This window comes from Coturnix japonica, chromosome 3 (assembly GCF_001577835.2).
Source record: "Coturnix japonica isolate 7356 chromosome 3, Coturnix japonica 2.1, whole genome shotgun sequence".
In the NCBI taxonomy this organism is placed as follows: Eukaryota; Metazoa; Chordata; class Aves; order Galliformes; family Phasianidae; genus Coturnix; species Coturnix japonica.
Genome location: NC_029518.1, coordinates 95,647,667 through 95,667,192, shown reverse-complemented (window position 1 = coordinate 95,667,192; position 19,526 = coordinate 95,647,667). Strand labels below are relative to the sequence as shown.

The 19,526-nt window shown below is 47.1% G+C and overlaps 1 protein-coding gene and 1 long non-coding RNA gene across 7 annotated transcripts in view; one reads left to right on the top strand and one right to left on the bottom strand.

Annotated features, from left to right (window-relative positions):
* ASXL2 (ASXL transcriptional regulator 2) overlaps positions 1-15,919 on the top strand; it is a 65,492-nt gene extending 49,573 nt beyond the window's left edge. For all 4 annotated transcript variants that reach the window (XM_015859722.2, XM_015859723.2, XM_015859724.2 and 1 more), the window contains 5 exons: positions 1,256-1,419; positions 4,046-4,142; positions 5,865-5,970; positions 6,638-7,343; positions 8,864-15,919. In XM_015859722.2, coding sequence (XP_015715208.1) covers positions 1,256-1,419; positions 4,046-4,142; positions 5,865-5,970; positions 6,638-7,343; positions 8,864-11,236 — 3,446 coding nt within the window. In that variant the 3' untranslated portion in view covers positions 11,237-15,919. The remainder of the gene's footprint in view (positions 1-1,255; positions 1,420-4,045; positions 4,143-5,864; positions 5,971-6,637; positions 7,344-8,863) is intronic.
* Positions 1-19,526, bottom strand: part of LOC107312373 — a 36,621-nt gene that overhangs the window by 15,194 nt on the left and 1,901 nt on the right. The window contains exons 4-5 of one of the 3 annotated variants that reach the window (XR_001554484.2): positions 18,635-18,730; positions 4,142-4,498 (exon numbers count right to left, since the gene is read on the bottom strand). This is a non-coding gene — a long non-coding RNA (uncharacterized LOC107312373). Of the gene's footprint in view, positions 1-4,141; positions 4,499-15,861; positions 18,731-19,526 lie in introns of those variants that run through there. The other 2 variants (XR_004306554.1, XR_001554483.2) reach the window with 2 other exon arrangements.

The window sequence follows — 19,526 nt, the reverse complement described above, 5'->3', positions numbered from 1 at the left end:
TTTGAGAAGCAGTGAAGGATTTGCATTGTTTTGAATGCTTTTCATATGTATTTAAGACACTTTGGTAACATACAAAGAGGAAAAAATACTCCTTCCCAGATCCTTCAGGCCCCGGTGTTACTTAGCTTCCTTCCCATTCATCTTTCCTAACTTTCCTCAACTCCTGTACTTTCTTCTGCGTGTACCAAGGATGGGGTTGGCCTTGGTTAATGCTGCTCCATCCATGCTAATCATCCCAGATTTCCTTTATCACTGGTGACGAACAGGCAGTTTGAGGGCATATTTCATTTGCCTTCCATTAGATTCTGCTTTCCCGTGGGATGATTTACACCCCAGACTTAGGGAAGCCTCGGCAGCTACCTGAAGTGCCAGTCCCTGCACGTCAGACATCTCTGTAGATTTGGTGGAATAAAATAGGGTGTTGTTATATGAGTGGCACCTTGACCTGCCTCTGCAAGTCACAAGGAAAGGAGGACAGTGTGTTCTCATTATGTACCAGACCCGAATCCCATCAGTTCAGAATTGTGTTCACAAAAACATAAGGCAGAGGAATGTTCAGGTGCCACTTCTGGATATGAACTCTCAATCAGATGGGAACCATGCAGCCAGGTTGAGATGCTGCTCTCCAGCCCAGCTTCATCTCACCCTGTGATCAGGAAACTGCAGCTCCTGATAAATTACAGACCTGCGTTTCCCGAGGGAGTCATGTATGCAATACAAATGCTTCCTTTGCTTTTGTTTTCTGAGCTTGCAGCACGTACATGAAGCTGGCAGTAGCATAAGAGTTCATGCTGAATTTCTTGGTTTCCAAACACAGAAAAGGAAAGAGGGTTGCTCATTTTTGCTGCTTTGTTCAGCCTTGCGGTTTCAACACGAGCGGAATGAGCTGCTTTTATTAAGAATAAAGTAGGAAAGTCCAGGGAGAAATCCCTAAGAACAAAGTGACCTTAACTGGAGGCTTAAAACAGAAAACTGGTGTGGCTGAAAGCTCATGCAGAAACTCTTCTTTCAGAACAGTCCTTGCCAGCTCCCAAATAGACAGCCAGGCTTCCTAGGAAAGCTGGGAGAACTGATCCTGGGTATGATGCAGTAGGAAGCATTCAGGCCCTCCCACATTCTGTTTTTAACTGTATATATAACCTTCTACAAAGGTAAATGGTATATTTCAAGTTAAGGTTTGGAATGGACTGCTGTTGTGCTTGTTGGGAGCCTCTCGTAGATAAGGTGCTACTTGGTTCTCTCTGGTTCTTTGCAGGGCAGCTGAAGAGAACAAAGTGTGCTGAAATTGACGTGGAAACTCCCGACTCCATCCTGGTGAACACCAACCTGCGGGCGCTGATCAATAAGCACACGTTCTCCGTTCTGCCCACAGAGTGCCAGCAGCGCCTGCTGCTGCTGCTGCCAGAGGTGGACAGGCAGGTGGGTCGTGGTTTGGGGGCAGAGGGAAGGGTCTTGGTGTCAGCAGGGAGTAAATGTGATGAGACATCCAACTACTACATTCATCTCTAATGGAGAAGGCTTCTTATTCTGTGTACCTTTCTTTGTTTCCTTTGGGTATTTGTTGCTACCAGATAAAAGAATTCACTGTTTGATAGAACAGTGGCTTAGTTCCATTTAGTCAACTCTGTGTTCCCAGCTACAGTGAGAGAAGTGTTTCTGGTACATCAGGCTCCACAAGACCCGGCAGTGGTAGGAGCACGGTGCCTTCCCAATACCTAAACAGGCACTGGAATTCAGTTCCATCTTCTTCTGTTTCTCATTATCTTGTCTTGCCGCTGTCAAATTCTGGATTTGGTAAATTGAGAATGGAGTGAGTTTTCAATTGCATTTTTCTTCTGCCCGGATTGCAGAGTAAACTCTACAGAGTTGATGTCCTGATCTGAAACATGCAGCAGGTTTAAGGTGCCGGGCACACAATAGGAGGCAGCTATGGAGGCAGTTTGTTTTTTGCAGATGATGTTCTTGAGACCTCTGTGTGTGTGGGAAGAGAAGGGCTTGAAAACCCAGAAGAGTACTTGATTGGGAAGGAATGGGATCCACATCAGGTGGATCTGATGAATTCCATCCTGAGGGATACAAAGCAACCTGCTTGGATCAGTCTTAACATCTTAGCAGTTTTCTTCAGTAGTTGGATCCTGGGATGATGGAGATAAGACCAAAAGTCACCCTCAGGCAGTGAAGTTCAGTCTGTTCGTGCTGAGTGCCAGAAAGGTTAGAGTTAGAACAAGGATACTTCATTTTACCTTCATAATATGTCATGTTGATCATCAGCATTCCTACCTCAATGTGCCTGGGAGACATGGGATCCTGCACTGTGCTTCCACATCAGTTGTAGGGGTGTTAATTCAGATGTATTCACATACAGCCTAGAGTCAACCTGAACATCCTGCGGACACCACAGCTGGCTTTGGCACATCCTGTATCAGATCTGGGGGTCCCTTTAATATATTTTACTGTGTCTGTTCAGATTAGTGCTGGATGCCAATCTGGACTCACCTCAGGCACTCCCAAGGGGTCTGCATCTCAGCTGTAGTTACTGCAGGCACCTATAGAAAGTGGAAATCCAGTTGGTATAGTCAGCAGCATGCAGCCAAACCAGCTGCTTCAGGATGAAGCCTTTGTGTCTGTGCTGCTCTTCTGCAGCTCACGGAGCACTAATAATGCATACGGGTCACACAGCTGCACTGAGGTCTGCTTTGCAGAGCGTGCCGTCTTGAGCATATCCATTAGGAGTTAGGAAGAGTTGTAATGTTGCGTCATAAATTCTAGTCTTCAATCAGCACTCATCAGGGGCTTGTTAGTTCAATAAATAATTGGAGGGCTTGTTTTCTTAGTCTTGTTGCCTTTGCAATAGTGAGATACATGTCAAAGTACGATGTGATGGAGTTTGCAGCTGGAGTTTACTGGCAAGAAGCTCACAGCAGATGGCAAGAGAATTCTGTCCCGACTCTTAAGTTTAATTATCCTTGAATTCAATTAGAATTTGACAGAGAACGAATTTTGATTATCTAAATAATGCTGCTTAGCTCCTAAGAGCATTTTGTATTTTACTGTAGTAAATCTCCCACCCCGCAGTGACGCATTCCATAGACTCCATAGCAATGTCAGAGCTTCCTGTAGTAACCAGAAGAGGTGAAGACATTGAATGTGCCAAACGCAAAAGGTCCTGTACGTGTGTATGTTTGTATGGCTTAGTGCTTCCATCAAACAAGGTGGATGCTTTCTGAGACACAGCCCAGGGCTCTGCCCCAGCATAAGGAATGGGCAGCGCCATACGTGCAGCAGAGGATCGTCTTTTGAGTTCTGCTCAGTGGCTGATCAGTGCGGCTTTGGATTAGGAAAGGCACCTCTGTTTTGATACATCTCTGTAGTGGCTCTGCAGCTGTAAACTACTGAATGCATCTTTTTGTGTTTCTAACAGAAAAGTCCAAGTTTATTTCCGTGTGTTGATCATTTCCCACCATGCTGTGTTCCAGCCTTAGCCTTATACTGTTGCGTTTATGTCTTACACTGTAGCTTGGCTGTCCTATTTGGTTAACTGCATTTTGAAGACTGAATGAGTTTCAAGCTTCACTTGTCCCTGTTTTTCCAGAGGCAGCTGTGATTATGATTACAGGCATTTCAGAGTTACTTTAACCTGATAACTTTTATGTCCTTGCTTTTCACAGAAGACAGCAGAGCTGTTGCTCTGGACAGTGATTCAAGGCAATATCTTGCATTAATTTTTGCAGAGCAGAATGCATCTAAAGAAGCTGTTCATGGGCTGTGCCATCCTGTTTCCTTGCACTTCTCCTTGCCACCTGTATCTTGTGCTGTTTGTGTGTGTTTGTGCAGCAGCAGAGCTGGAGAGGGTTGGGCTGAAGCAAAGAAGAACAAAATTGGCCACAATCTACTGGATCCCAAACTTGGTTTCTTCCCTTCTGAAAGAAATAAAGACTGATTCTAGAGAGATTTGTGGCAGCTCTTGCTCCATTTTCAGACAACACAACATGTGATGTTTGTCTTTGCAGCTAATTATCACTGTTTGCTTTGTGATGTATTCCAGGTTGGGGCAGATGGTTTGATGAAGCTGAGTGGTTCGGCGTTGAACAATGAGTTCTTCACTTCAGCTGCCCAGGGCTGGAAGGAAAGGCTGTCAGAAGGTAAGACTTCCCCTAGCAAATAAGTGATGCGTTTCAAGGCTTTTGGCTCACCAGTGTTGTGGGGAATGTGTAAAATAAATGTGATGGAGAAACTGAAAGGCTGCATCAGTTCCTAGGTAAAGACAGCTGTAGGTAATGTAGCCCGTAACAGCGAGTGCAAGCCTAGATATATTTCCCCTTGGTAGGAAAGGTTTCCCCTTAGTGGGTAGATATTGGTGGTTGGCTGACGGTTGGACTGGATGACCTTTGGAGGTCTCTTCCAACCCTGGTGATTCTGTGATCTTATGAACTGCAGGTCATAGTAAGGACTGTAACAAGGAATTGTCTTCTGAACTTGTGTGGGAAAACGAGCAGGGCTGTGAAGGAAATGGCAAAAGGATAAAAAACACTTTTAAAATGTTGGTGAAATGACAGTAGAGGTTTGTTATTTTCTAGCCAAATTCAGCTCAGCTGAGAATTGTATTCCCTGTCATGGTTTCCCTTTAAAGCTTTACTGAAGACCTTTCAACTATTCATGACTCCACATCTAAAAGGTACAACGATGTCTAATCACCAGATTAAAATACATGACAGCTATAGAACCTTCTGTGCTGATAAAGCTTGCAGCAGTTGGGCTGATGTCTGGAGGTGTCCACTGACACCAAGCAGCATTCTCACCAAGCAGCATTGAAGGCTTTACGACAAGACAATAAGTGAACTACTCATGCCTTTGAGACTGCTCAGGTCTCAAAGCTTGATGCCACTGTGAGCAAAACAGTCCTGTAGGTTTTCTTTGGCTGCAGCCAGTGCACTTGGGCCCTGACAGAGTGTGCAAATAAATGTGAATGTATTGTCAGACATGATTACTGTAGATAGAAGCAGCACAGCCTGCCAGATTGACATCAGTATCTGAGGAGAGATACAGGTCAGTGGTAGCTGTGAGCTGAGATCTGAAGCGAAGCTTAGGATATCTTTATCCATACAGCAGCATGATTCGTTTGTAGAGGAGGTTCAGGTTGGATAATAAGAACGACTTATCTTAAAGAGCAGTGATGCAGTGGCACAGCTGCCCAAGGAGGCGGTGGGGTCACCATCCATGGAGGTGTTCTAGGACCATGGGGATGTGGCACTGAGGGACGTGAGCAGTGGTGGGGGTGGGTCAGCAGTTGGACTTGATGATCTTGGACAGCTTTTCCAACCTTCATGATTGTAAGACTCTACAAGGCGTAAAATGGTAGAAATGACCATCAAATGACTTTGGAGCAGATGGGCTGCGTTTCAGGGAGCGAAGGGAACTTCCAGTGCCTGAAAGGCCCCTGCCCATCATCCTGAAAAGGAAGTGAGGACTGGCAGAAATTCCCCACAACTAAGAAAGGCAAATGTTGCACCCACCTTCAAAAAGCACCAAAAAGATTATCTGAGAAAATGCAAATCTGGTCAGTCTCAGTTTCATCGTGGTGCAGGCCCTCTTGGAGGACATTTCTGGGTGTGTGAAGGAGGTGATTGGGAACACTCAGCAAGGATTTATTTCTTGCCCGCATGGCTCAACTGCCTAAATAAAACCCCAGAATTTGTGAACAAGCAGAGATCAATAGGTGTCATTCACATCGACTTAAGTAAAGCTTTTTGGCTCAGCTGCCTAGGGGGTGGTGGAATCACCGTCCCTGGAGCTGTTCTGGAACCAATGGGGATGTGGCACTGAGGGACATGGGCTGTGTACATGACCCTTCCTGCATTTTGCAGGTGAGTTCACACCAGAAATGCAGCTAAGAATACGTCAAGAGATAGAAAAGGAAAAGAAGGTTGAGCTGTGGAAGGAACACTTCTTTGAGAGCTACTATGGCCAAAGGTAAGGAACTTCAGCATCTTTTTTACCTCCTCACTGCCTCACTGGGCACACTTAGTCCTGTGGATTTCATGTGCTGCCCACCAGTACACCATTACCTTTCATCAGCCCTCAACAAGGTCTAGCTTCATTAGATTCCCGACTTGTTCATTTCTTTTGTAAATAAAGATGAATGAACAGGACAGGCAGTCTTGGTTCTAAGCTGAGGGTCGGTCCATCGGTGGTTCTGCTGCTGGCCAAAACTGGGAGATGTTTTTCAGGAGCCTGGAGTCCCTTTCAGGAAGTGTCACCATATGAGCTGAATCTAGATGTGGGCTGTGTGAGGCACTTTGCATATGGCAGAGATAGGCCTGCAGGGACGAGGAAAGGAAATGTTTACTGTTGGCCAAATTCTTTTGGTTTGCAGCTTGGAAAGGGAGTATTTGGGCAGAGGCCTCGATCTAATGCGTGCTCACGTACTTTGTTTAGTTGGTTTTAAACACTGCTATCAAGTTCTGTTTCATTTGGAAGCAATAACAGCAGTGAAGGATTTCAAAGATCGTGGCATCAAATCAGTACGAGTTCTGTTTACTTTGGGTATGGCATTTAGGCAGCCCTCTTTGTGTTTGTAAGAATAGCGTGCTTTGTGCAAGGATGTTTCACAAAACAAAAATTCTGCTTTTCTTGTTAGTTCTGGATTAAGTCCCGAAGAGTCTGAGAGACTGACAGCCAACACCAGCGCTGATGATAGAGAGGCTGAAAAGCCAGCGGCAGAACAGCCAAAATGCATGCCAGTCAAAGAAGAGATGACTTCTCCATCGGAGTTTAAAGCACAAGTGGTCCATGAAGCACCTGCGGTGAAAAAAGGAGAGGAGAAAAGAGGAGAGGAGGGGAGAGAAGAGATGCAGCCCAAAGCAGCCAAACCTGCCGAGGCCTCAGCTTCCCCAGCTGGGTGTGCAGCAAAGCCCAGTGACCCCCAAATCCAAGAGAGAATCCAAGCAGAACCCATCCAAGAGAAACCACAGCCTGCTGTGAGCCAAAAGCTGGAAGAAGAGAGGAAGCACACTGCATCAAAGGAAGTGAAGGAGGCTGCACGTGCCCCGGTCTTGGCCCCAAGCAAACCAAAGAGCCCTGAAGCAGGTGAAGCAGTGGCAAAGGTGACAAGTCCAGTGGTCGCCCCACCAACGCCAGAAAAGAAACCCCCTGTAAATGAAGAAATGGAGGTCAGTGTCGAAGGCCATAAGAGGAAGTCAGAGAGCAGTGAAGGAGCTTCGACTACACCTGAGAAGAAGCCTCGCATTGCGGAGAAGTGCCAGCAGCAGCAGCCAGCATTTCGCAGCCAAACGCAGTCCTTTCCTCCTGCCGGGCCCCCCGTGCCACGCGTGCCCCCACTCAAGGTAAGGAGAAAGGAAGGCAGATGCACAGAATGGGTTCATGTTGGTCAGTGCTTCTGGGTCAGCTCAGTTCTGGTTCTGCATGCAAGTTATGTTGCCTGCTTATTGCTGTGACGGAAATGTTTGATCCAAAAATGCTGTTTGCTAAAGGGAATTGAATTCAGTGAAGTCTCCTGGACACACACATCTGCTATGAGACCTGCTTAACCAGAAGCTCCAGCAATTACAGGACTGAAATCACAAAGGGAGCTGCAGCTCAAGAACACAAGGAACTTTGTAGGTGTAGTCCCATTGGTAAAAGAACAGGTCTAGAAAGAATGCTGCCAGCAGTTTGCTCTACAATATCAAGCTCAGGAAGTAAATTATTTGCCTGTGTTAAAAATAAATCCAAAAATGATGCGGTTATCATTAGTACTGAATGCAGTGAAGTATCAGAGGACTATTTTAGGGAACATCTCAATTCCAAAAGCCTTTTATCTGCTGAATCTTAGCAGGAATCTACATATAAAAAGATGACATGGTCTTGAGTGGTCACAGGCGTGGACTGATGGTTGGAATAGATCATCTTATTGGTCTTTCAAACCTTTATGATTTCATGATTCTGTGAATTAAGCAATAGATTCACAGAAAGGAAAACAGAAGCAAAGCTTGAGAGTGACAGAAGGGTTCCAGGCTTTGGCCTGAACAGCGCTCTTCTCTCATACTTCAGACATAGGCCACAAGAAACACACCTGCGATTGAGCTTCCAGGAAATTCCCAGCTCAGCTGCCTTGTTCGGGGCCTTAGGCAGAAACTGTGCATGGAAAATGATTCAATTGCTCTATTTCTGTATGTTCTGAGAATTCTAATCTCTTATTAAGATTAGAAGGTAACTGGGAGTCAGCGAAGTATTGTGAATGTATGAAAACAAATGTGACTTCAAGGGATACAAGCTTAAGTCGCTACAGATAAGAGAAAAGCACTACTATGAGTGCACTGATCTCATCATTTCCATTTTAGGAAGAAGGGGGGATCACACAAAGTAAACTGCAAAGGTGAGGGGAGTGGAGAACGTATGTTCGAAGACAGGACTAAAATTTGGCATTTTATGTGAAGATGCACAGTAGAGTATTATTAGTTCATAAAAGGACACCAAGGAGTGAAATGACATGCAGGAGTAGAAGAGCAATTCACAGATGTACAAATGGATGTGGGTTGCTTACATGTAATTTTAAGCACAAAACCTACACTAAGGGGGTGAGAGGTGTTGAGTTTTGTTCACTTTTGAGGGAGCTCAGTAGGCTTTGTAGTGATGGGGTGTGCTGGAACAGTGGGCACCTCAAGGGAAGAGCTTCCAGCCTGAGTTAACGAGGTGATTACAGACCCAAAATAGGTGTGCCAGACATCAAAAGGATGTGGACCTTCTTCTTTGTATTCTTCTCAAATGAGAAGTTAGAACTCCGAAAGCATTTATCTAAACTGTCTTTAATGATGTGGGTCAAACATTCCCTGTATATCAATTCCACTTTTCTCCTCTCTTACAGATTCCTGTTTCCCGAATCTCCCCCATGCCATTTCCTGCGGGCCAGGTCTCTCCCAGGGTACGTTTCCCAGCCTCACTCATCAGTCCAGCCAGAACAGGCGCCAGAACCTTGGCGGACATCAAGGCCAAAGCCCAGCAGGTCAGGGCTCAGAGGGCAGCGGCCGCCGCAGCCGCCGCAGCCGCTTCTTCGGGGGGAGCAGTTCCAGGGCCGGGCCCCGGTGGGGGCCCAGCGGGCGGTGGAGGGACAGGCAACGCAGCGACGAGCGGAGCTGGTGAAACTGGAACACGAGGAAACGCACTGGAACTGGCAGGAACTGGAAGCGGGGGAAGTTCGAGAAGGTTTCTTCCACGCTGCCCAGGGACCCATTCCCCAATGGAGACCCAGGAGCAGCCAGCAGCCCCCAGTCTTTCTAGAGCACAACTACAGCAAACTTCCACGTTGCAATCCAGAAGTGCAGCTGGCAATACAGGTACCAGCTGCTCCTCCCCAGTGGCATCAGCGATAGAGCAAGTCAGCAGAATCAAACAGAGCCCCCCAAACATGGCTATAAATCAGGATTCGGGCTCCTCATGTGCTGGTGGCTGTGACAAACAAGAGAAAGCACCTTCTGCTCCAGCAGGTCCCGGCCAGGCCTGCGGGGCATCAACTGTCAGGGATGGAACAACTTGTGTCACTGTGTCCTCAGCAGATAGCAACGCCAACATCACCAGGGGAGCACCCGCGGCCTTAGGAGGGACCAGTTCAGATGTCCCCAAAGGCACGTCTCCTTCCCCTCTGATGCCTTCACTGACCCCCACTAGCTCGGAAGCCCAGGCTGGAGGTGCGGTGGTGTCAGCTCCATCTGCCCTATGCTCCAACGCCTTGTCAGCAGCACCTAGCCTTAAAACCCATCCGAGTCCAAGCGGGGCCCTCCCAAAAGCAAACTCCAGTATTCCTGCCAACAACCCTTTGGTCACCCAACTTCTTCAAGGCAAGAGTGTCCCCTTGGAGCAAATCCTGCCAAAACCTGTCACCAAAGCAGAAATGAAAACTGTCCCATTAGCTTCTAATGAAGAGAAAGGGGCAGCAGCACCTGGTGTAGCAGGGAGTGGTGCTGGAGCTGAGGGTGGTGAAAGGCAGTCAGGGTTATCCCCACAGCAGCTCGGGAAGATCTTTTGCCAGAGCAGGCCTCTGCCTCACATTCCAAGGACATTTGTGCTCCCTGGAGGAAAGGAGCCCAGTGCTGACCAGCACACAGAGGCGCTCAGTAAAACAACGCAGGAGCAGATCCTTCAGACACTCATCAAGAAAGTCCAGAGGCAGAATTTGCTCCCCGTCCTTCAGCCTTCCCAAGTGAACCTCGCACACTCAGGTTTCCAGATAGAAAACAGCTCCACCAGCCAGAGATTTGTGCTGGGTTTCATGGGCAGAAGGACATCCAAACCCGCTATGTCTGGCCATTATCTGCTCAACATTTCCACCTATGGCCGCGGTTCGGAGAGTTTGAGGAGAGGCTTTTCCTTGAACCCTGAAACTCGCTTGTGTCTGAGCAGCCCAGCCGGTGGTCCAAAAGCAGAATTTGGGGAATGTGAGGAGATGCCTGGCCATGGCAGCAGCAGCGAGGAAGGAGATGTGGACGATGAGAGCACCGGTGATGAACGTGAGCACGTCAGTGTAAAAGAGGAGCCCCAGGCTTCCCAGGTGCCTGCTCCGTGTGAAAAAGAACAGGTATCACGCGGTGCAAATTCCTCAGATTACAGCATCCTTGCTAAGAAGGGCGTGAAGGCGGAAGCAGCCGTGTCTCAGCAGGCAGCCGGCAGCAGGGAGAACATTCAGGCGCTGGATGGAACAGCGTTGGCACGAGATTTTATTCAGGCCACTCAAGAGCAAATGGTGCACACAGTGAAGGGAAAAACACACAGCAGCCCTGAGCTCTTCAGCTCTTCTGCACCGTCCTCAGACTCTGTACAGCCGCAGCTTCCCCAGCTTTCTCACCCCCACCCTCTGAAGCTGGGAGGAGATGCTGCGGCAGCGCAGCTCATTGGGCCCAGCTACAGCGGCACAATAAACGTCTCCACCTCCCCGGACGTGAACCAGGGCTCCCTCATGAGCGGGCTCTCTGAGTGCAATCAGTTGTCCAGTAGCATGGGGAACGTCATGTCCTTCTCTGTGACTGTAACCACCATTCCCACCAGCCAAGCCATGAACTCTGGCAACCACAGCCAGACCATCCCGGTTCAGGCCTTTGCTGAAGACAGCAGCATGGAGGACTCCCCTTCCAAGTGTTACTGCAGGTTGAAAGCCATGATCATGTGCAAGGGCTGTGGTGCCTTCTGCCATGATGACTGCATTGGCCCCTCTAAGCTCTGTGTCTCCTGCCTGGTTGTGCGGTAACCAGGACATGACGTGGGAAGAGGAAGGCTCCATGTTGGGTTTGCTTTTGGGAGCACATTGGGAAGAAACAGGAAATTTACTGCCTTGCACAAGAGACACGTTACTGAATCAGGAATACAGAGTAGAGTTCTTCTTTCATTAAAGAAAGAGCACCTTCTTGTACAGTGAGTCTAAATTGAGCTCAACTACGTGAATCGTGACAAGAGTTTGCACTTAAGGAATTATGTAAATATGTCACATTATTTTGTTTAAAAATATTTTTTCAATCTTTTAGGAGATAGTGTTTGACTTGTACTGCAGTTCCATTAACCCTAGCCTGCTATCCAGCATGTTTGCTGAGCTCTGCTCTAGATGGGGTAACAGTCCCCCAGCGAAACCTCAGCTGTTGGTCTTCTCTTGGCAAGGAGAGGAGCTGGGCAATCAAGGCACGACATGTCCGTGCTGACAGAGCCCCAGAGCCCCTCGGTGGGCTGCCATGTTGCTCTGAATTTCAGTTCAAATTGGTCAGAATTGGAAGGTGCTGACGTTACACCAGCCTTCAAGAGTCGCCCATCACCCGTGGCATGGCCGTTCCCAGAAGGCATGCTGGGTTGTGCAATATTGGCTGGTGGTTTTGATTGCATATCCTCTCCTCTCCAAGGAATCAGTTGCAGTAACCGTGTTTTAAGGGCAGTAGTATCTTGGTTTTGCTGCTGAAAAAGGCAACTATACTAACCATAGGATACCTGAATTTAAATCACTAAACCAATTCAGTAACTGTGATGATTGGTAATCCCAGGAACCATTTAAAGCAGAGATCACAAAGATGTGCTGAACTGCACTTCATTTCTGGACTGTCAGGACTTGGCAGAAACCTGCTTTCTTAAGCATTGTTTCAAGTAAGCTGGAAGGTGCCATCCCCACCACTGAGAACCATCACAGCACATTATGCAAGTGAAGTGCACTAAATGTCACCCTCTGTCCTGCCGTTTTCTAGGAAGCTTACTGTGGCTCATTAAAAACTCCACGTAGTCAGACTTCTCTCATTTCTATAGAAGATTTTATATGAAGCTAAGTGTGGAAAACAAGCCTCTTCATTGGGCCTCACTGTTGTCTGGGCATCTCCATGTCTTTTTGAAACCAGACTGCCCCAACTGCTGGTTGTGCTCTATTGTGGCCCAGTGCCAGTGTTCGTAATCCATTATTTCCAATTACTCCAAATTAACAAAGTGGTACTACATGGTACTCAACTGCAGTGATTTTCAACAGGCAGGCTGATGGAGCATACTGCAGTCTGCATTCTGATGTAGTGCAATGAGCGTGCATTGCATGGAGGAGCTGTAGGTTACTCCTCTTCCCAGAAAACATCAGGTTCACATCCAGTCCCATGTTGTCACTGTTGGGGGAGGGAGGGGGGCCATACGAGATCTTGGTCAGGTAACAAATCTGTGTATCTTTTTGATGGAAAAGCACTGAATTCACTTTGAATCCAAAGGCCTTTTTATGATGAAGCAATATAAACAAAAGAGGTGACGGCTGTTTTATGAGCTGGGGTCCTAAAGCCTTTTTCCTTCTTTCCATTGGACTGCACTGCTGCTTTCCCCATTTCCCACATGTGGGAGCACTGAGTGTTTCTGCAGGGAGCGTAATGATAAAGAGAGTTGCAGGCTGAATCACTTGGCAGAGAAAGATTTCCTTCCCTGCCCCACAGAGCGTGGTATCCTCCAACGTAGGATTGGCGCATCCTGGGATTTGGTTTGCTCACCATACGTTGACTGGGGACCCCTGTTTTCCAACTGCACATCTCTCCTTGGGCATCCAGTGGTGGAAAGGATTTAAATATGAGAAGTACAGTCAGGATTTTCTTTGAAACCACTTAAATCTCAAAAAAAAAAATAGTTACCCCTGGTTGTTCTGTTGTGCTGCACAAGCGTTGGCCACGGCTATAGCCCCATGGCTTTGGATGGCTGTGCCGATGGCAGAGGGATGGCTGCTTCGCTGGGTTGGCTGCTGTGGAAGCGCTGACTTGGCCACATTGCTGCCCACATCCCTCCTTCCTTCTCCAATGGGCATCTAAAGTGGGTCCATGTGGTACCCTGGGCAGAGCAGGATCTTCCCTTGCCTTGTTAACTTGAGCCCTGAAGGGAAGCGTTATGACAATGTGATCCTCCGTGAGACAGATTAATTCCCTTCTACTGCAGATCCCCCAGAGTAACCCAGCCTGAAGGCTGTAGCTGGTTACAAAAGAAACTGAAAAAGCCAGTTCTGCCGCAAATAAAAGCCAGGAGGTTTTGCTGGAGAAATTGGATCGATTCTGTTCACACCTCAACATTCATCAGTGTAACACTTCAGGGCCAACAAGGCTGTTCCAAACAGGGAAGGGGAGGTGCTGAGGGAGCAGCACACGTTGCTGCCTGGTGTTTGAGCATCCACATGCTTGGCATTTCCTGAAGCCACCCTTGGCCCCCCCTGCAGCTCCAGCTCCTTGCTGCCTTTACGTTTACATTTTCCTCTGCAGCACAGATTGGTTTCTGCAACACATACAGCAATAGGAACCGAGTGGTGCTGGGCCAGGTTTGGACACAGGGTGACCACCGAGATGTGCAAGGCTGCCAGGCTGGATGGGAAACACGGGCATCTCATGCCACAACTTGGAAGTTTACAACTGTTCAGTGCCTTAGTTCTATTTTAACAGATGAGCACTTTTCCTGGGCTACTTCTACCCTTTTCCTTTTTTCAGATAGTAAATTCTTTCAACTGCATGTCTTTGGTTTTATCACACGCTACAAGCTATGAGGTGGAACTCGATGGAGTAACATCCACAGGTTTGCAAGTGGATATGAAGTAGTCAGGAAATCATTAGGAGTAACAGAGCTCAGTACAATAACTAACAGAAGCACAGTTCCGCCTGAAGCCTTCAAAGCTTTGCTTGTTTCACAGTGCTGGTTGTTGAATAATGTGTTCTTGAAGGGGAACATCCTGCAGCCCATGTAGCAGTGCTCCCTGCTGGCCTCACCTGTGTTAAACATAGTTTAAAACAACAGACTTTGGAGCCCAGGTATTAAATAATGGCATTCTACAGGAAATGTCATAGTTTTGCCGTTTATTGTGGTGACGGGTTGATGGTTGGATTTGATATCACAGAGGTCATCCAACCTTAATGGTTAAGGTATCCAACCTTAATGATTTTACGATTCTATAACAGATAAGATCTGATACTAAATATTTTACGACGTCTGATGTCAGACTTTTTGTGGCAGTAGAAGCAGCTTGAGTAGGAGGAGATGCTCAGGTTTATACTTTCCCTCTTGAGCCACAATCCAAGTCCTGCAGCATGAGAACTAGAAATACAAACTAAGCAACATCATTTAACTTTCCAGTGCTAAAAACCAACCCACCTCGTTCAAGCTGTTTTAATGGAGGAGCATAATGCAAGTCCACAGATGAGCTGAGGCTGTGGGGTATGGGTTGGGAGCACAGGGAAGGAAATCTGTTTGGAATTGTGATGCTGTTCTTAAATCAAAAGGGAAGGCCAACGTGCTGAGCAGCTGCATGGTCAGTGGAGTTGCGTAGTGCACAGCGTTGGGTCACAGCTGGGAGTTGAGCCCTCAGGTTGGGACTGAGGGGGGCACCTTCATGTCCTGGGGCTGCGTCCTGCCCAATGGAGCTGCCATGGTCGAGCTGGGCGCTGGCTCTTCTGTGCCAACCATGCTCAGTCCAACGGTGGTTTTGAGCCGCTTGGGGGCTGTCACAGAGCTCTGCCACCTCCTGGTGAAGGAAATATTGGGTTTTGTTTGGGGAAGTGCCCAGAAGACCAGTGGTCGCTCTGTGTTGGATGCTTGAAGCCCTAGGGAGGCTCCTGTCTTCTCCTTGGGATTAGCTCAGGCTCAGCTGTCCAAAACCTTCACCATGCAGTCATGGCTGGGTCAGCCCAGGAGCGTGCTGGGCTCTGCGCAGGGCTTTCAAGCTTCCTAGATCCCATTGTGGGTGTGCAGGAGGCTGCAGGGAGTCCCTCCATGGGGCTGGCAGTTGCATTGGTGCAGCACCGGAGTCCGACCGATCTCAGGCGCCTGCTGCGATCACAACATCCGCAGTTCTATTCCTTAACTGGGGTTGTTTGTTTTTTTTAATGCTATACCTTTGATATAACTGAAGATCAATTTTAAGAGCTTACAGTAATATATTTTAAGTAATATATATTTTAGTATCTGTGAAAAAAAAAACCACAAAACAAAACAAAAAAAAAAAAACACAAAGACAAAGGATGATTTATGAACTAGAAGAACAGGGTATGGAGAGCACACAGTTTCTCAGCAAGGCCATGGAGTTTCACTAGCAGGAGAACTGGAAAGATTCTGTTTTGTCCATTGATGCAATAAATGTGGGAGCTGTTAAAGAGAAGGAATCCAGTACTGTTTACCACAAGCTTTTCTGGTTTTGACAACAGGCCTGTAAACGCAGCGCGGAGATGCTGAACCTTTGTCTGTCTTTCGCCTTTTTAAAAGGGACTTAAATTGGAATAGAGGGTATGTACAGAAAAATCGAGTTGACACCATTTTAAAATGTATTTTTACACAAATAATATAGAAAAAATCATATTTTACGTAAGAATTTTAAGTATTTGAAATATGTATATATATACTGTATGTACTTCATATATTCTTTATTTTACATTTTCAGTGTATTAAAAAGTATTTGAGCTGGTTGGATTTGAGCATGTAATAATGTTAAAAGGGGAAGAAAAGAGAAGAGGGAGGGAGGACACGAAGAGGGAGGCTGCAGGGAAAGCAGGAGTTCAGCACTGAAGGAATCTGGGAGAGTTTTGCAGCTTCAGATGGAGCGTACAGAACCTTTTCAGTCCTGTGTCCTGTTGCTTTCCATCGGTATCCATTCCTTTTGCCTCACGGCCACCCAGCAGAACAAGGAAACAAGTTGAGGTGGATCCTTTCCATAAACAATGCTACCTTCATAGCCAAAGAGACATGTTGGTACAGAAGCTGCTCAACCAAAAGAGAATCCGAAGCAACTCAGTTTTGCTGTGCCATGGAATGGCAATCAGTAGCTCCATTGCTTGTGTGAGCACCACAGGGTGCCAAGGGGGAATTCAGACAACATACCATAGGTCCAGTGATTTCAAGGGAGCACTGTCAAAGCAGAATGGTCTAGCTGCTTGTGGGAACTGGGGTGAAAGTGTTGCTGTAAGGGACAATACATCCCTGCAGCTATTGGGAGCGGAGTGAATCCACTTGGATGCACTGGAGTGGGATCCTTGAGATGTCCCTCGATGGGGGAGGCCACAGTACTGCCCTATGGGCACATCCACCCAGGTTGGATGTGGCTCTGGGCAGCCTGGTGTGGTGGCTGGTAGCACTGCACACACCAGGGGGCTGAAACAAAATGATCGTTGTGGGCCTTTTCAACCCAGGCCATACTATGATTCTATGGGGCATTCCCTATGGCAGGGACAAGGGCACTGCAGGCTGAGATCTGCTGGCCCCAGTTCTGCACACAAATTAGCCATAGAGATAAGGGTAGAAACAGCTCCAGAGCATCCCTGTCTTGTCCCACCTCTGCAATGCCCATTTGGGTTAGATGAATCTCCAGTGACATTTATACCCACATGTTCCTGCAACTCCTGTATATAAGTTGGAGGTGATTTAAAGCAGGGAAGGAAAGAACGTGGGGAAGGAAGAATGATTGACAGGTCAGGTTTTAAAGTACAAATCTGAAACCTGAAAAGGCGGGCAACTGGTGTTTTTATACCACATTGGTTGTCATTGGGATCTCTTGAAAACAAGAGGATGGAACCCTGTCTGAGCATTGGTGGGGCTTCCACTCTGAACAGTTGCACTATCAGGAAGCCCCACTGGTGGGTGTGCGTACAGGGACAGTGCAGATGTGTGTGCAGCTGTATAGGTGTGCACAGCCATGTTGGCCACGTGTACGTAGCAAGACCAGCTTCACCTCAGCCTTGTGCTGACATTACACCTTGGGTAGCACCACAGATGTGAGATGGAATTAGGGCTGTTTCATGTTTGTTTTCATATTTAAGATTTATGGGGTAGACAAAATATATACTAGAAACGTGTTTCAATCTGCTGCACTTTGACAAAAGAAAAACCAACATTCCTTGTTCCCCTGGTACTGCTGCATCTCCCATTCCTTCCTACCCTGATTTAAACCTTACCTGGTCTGTCTCCTGTACCGTTCAGTTATCAGATACTGCAGTGTGCATTGCTCAGGGCAGGGCTGTGCTCTTGGCCCACCTGTGGCTGCGACGTGGAAGGTGTTGTTCCATTGTCTCAAGCAGCAGGGACGGAGGTTCCGGGTACAATCCTTTACTGTGTGTCTGGAGGTGTGCAAGGGATGTGCCTGCCAGCAGCCACCCTCACTGACGGGTGGTAGCTCCCTTCCTTTGCCCTAAATCTGTGCATCTGTGAGCCCTCACCCTCCTGCTGTCTGCTTGAAAAGTCAAATTTCACTTAGAAAGCTGGCAATAGAGAAAGAAAAGAAGAAGGGGGGCGGGAGGGGATGAAGTAATATAAGCTGTAGGCATTTAAAACAGTGTGGGCCCATTCCTGCAGAGGAGCAAGACAGCAGGGACAGACATGGTCCATCGTGCTGCAGCTGTGCCTCTTGGCCAAGGGTGTTTCCTCAACATGTTGTCATTCATTTTGCTCTGTAAACTTCCACCTTAGCTTCTCAGAAGCATTAAGAGGGATCAAAGGAGTGCTAAGAACGGCCAGTTTCTAACCTGTCACTCGAAGATCTGTGCCCATAGGAGGTAGCACTTTGGACAAGCAAAAGCCTGCCCCGTGGCTTCTGTCTTACTGCAGATTCCGTTCCTTTTCCTCTCACTTCTTTTTGTCATGTAAAACTACCTGCTTTATAAATGAATGTAAAATACCATAGTTCTTCAGCACATGGGCAACTGTGTATTTTATCTTCATGTTTCATTTTATGTTAAATAAAAGGCGTTATGATTTTATGGCCGTTAGTGCTGCTAATGTTGATTTTTCAGTGATTACCTCTTGATTTTTTTAAGGGACCCCGATGAACAAAGGTGAGCCACGTCTCTTATAACTGGAATCACTTAACAACTCAGTGCAGTCAATGGGTGCCTGGGAACACATAGAAAGCCTAGGACTGCTTCTCACTGAAATATTACAGGGTTAGATATAAGGAAAAAGCCTTTTACAGTGGGGGCAACAACACAACCTGCTGCTCCAGGAGTGGGTGCACAGTAACTGGAACTAATGGGATGGGCAGGAACTTGACATACTAATTAATCATATCCTGTAATTATAAGCTGTCAGTGTGATTTAGCCACGGGGAAGGAAAAACGAGTCTGAAAGTCCAGTTTGTGTATTGGCAGCAGAGATAGACTCAGTGCATTGCCCAAGGCAATGAAGCACTTACTGCGTGTGACTCTGCTCCCCTGTGTCCAAGAATGACTGCTTCAAACTGCAACAGCTGTGCTGAAGGACTTGGAGGTGACCAGGAAAGGACAAATCCCTGACAGGTAAGAAAGAAGCCAAAAAGTGCAGGTTAAAGAGCAGAAGCTACATAAGGGTATCATAGTGCAGCTCTACCAAGGCAGTGGGCTTAGTGCTCTAGGAAGCATTTGATGGATCTGTTATCGTAAGGAAAAGACTTTTGGAGTCCAGGCATTTTTTATGAGTAATTTAAATTACTGCTTTCACTGACTTGTCTGTGTCAGCGGTGATGTCACGTCCTTGGCACTGCTTTTCCATCTGTTTTGTTCTACTCTTTAATGGTTATATCTCATTATTACTGTACCATCTCAGTCCCACAGGGCTGGAAGGGACCTTTAAGATCGTAGAATCATAGAATGGCCTATGTTGAAAATGACTACAATGAACATCTGGTTTCAACCCCCTGCTATGTGCAGGGTCACCAACCACCAGGCGGGGGGGGTTGGAATTTCCAACCCAGTCCCTTCCAACCCAGGCCATTGTGCATGAATTCTGAAGGGCTGTCCCTAGAACTGCTATTTCTCCTATCTGTTTATCACCAATGAGTGCCCGTTTCCTGAGCACTCCATGCCTTCCTACACTGGTTTTCCTTCAGCTCTTCAGAGTACTGAGCCTGCTGTGCTAAGTGCCCTGGGAGGGAGCTGCGCAGAGGCCATCCTGTTACATTTGGACATTTCATCTCTGCTTTAACAGACTGCTTTCAGTTTAATCATCATCATCTGGTTTGTTTTGTTCTCTGCCAAATTGCAACCAACCCAAAACTTGTGAGTGAAAGAAACGCTGCAGAATCAATGTCTAAATATAGAGAAGAAGCA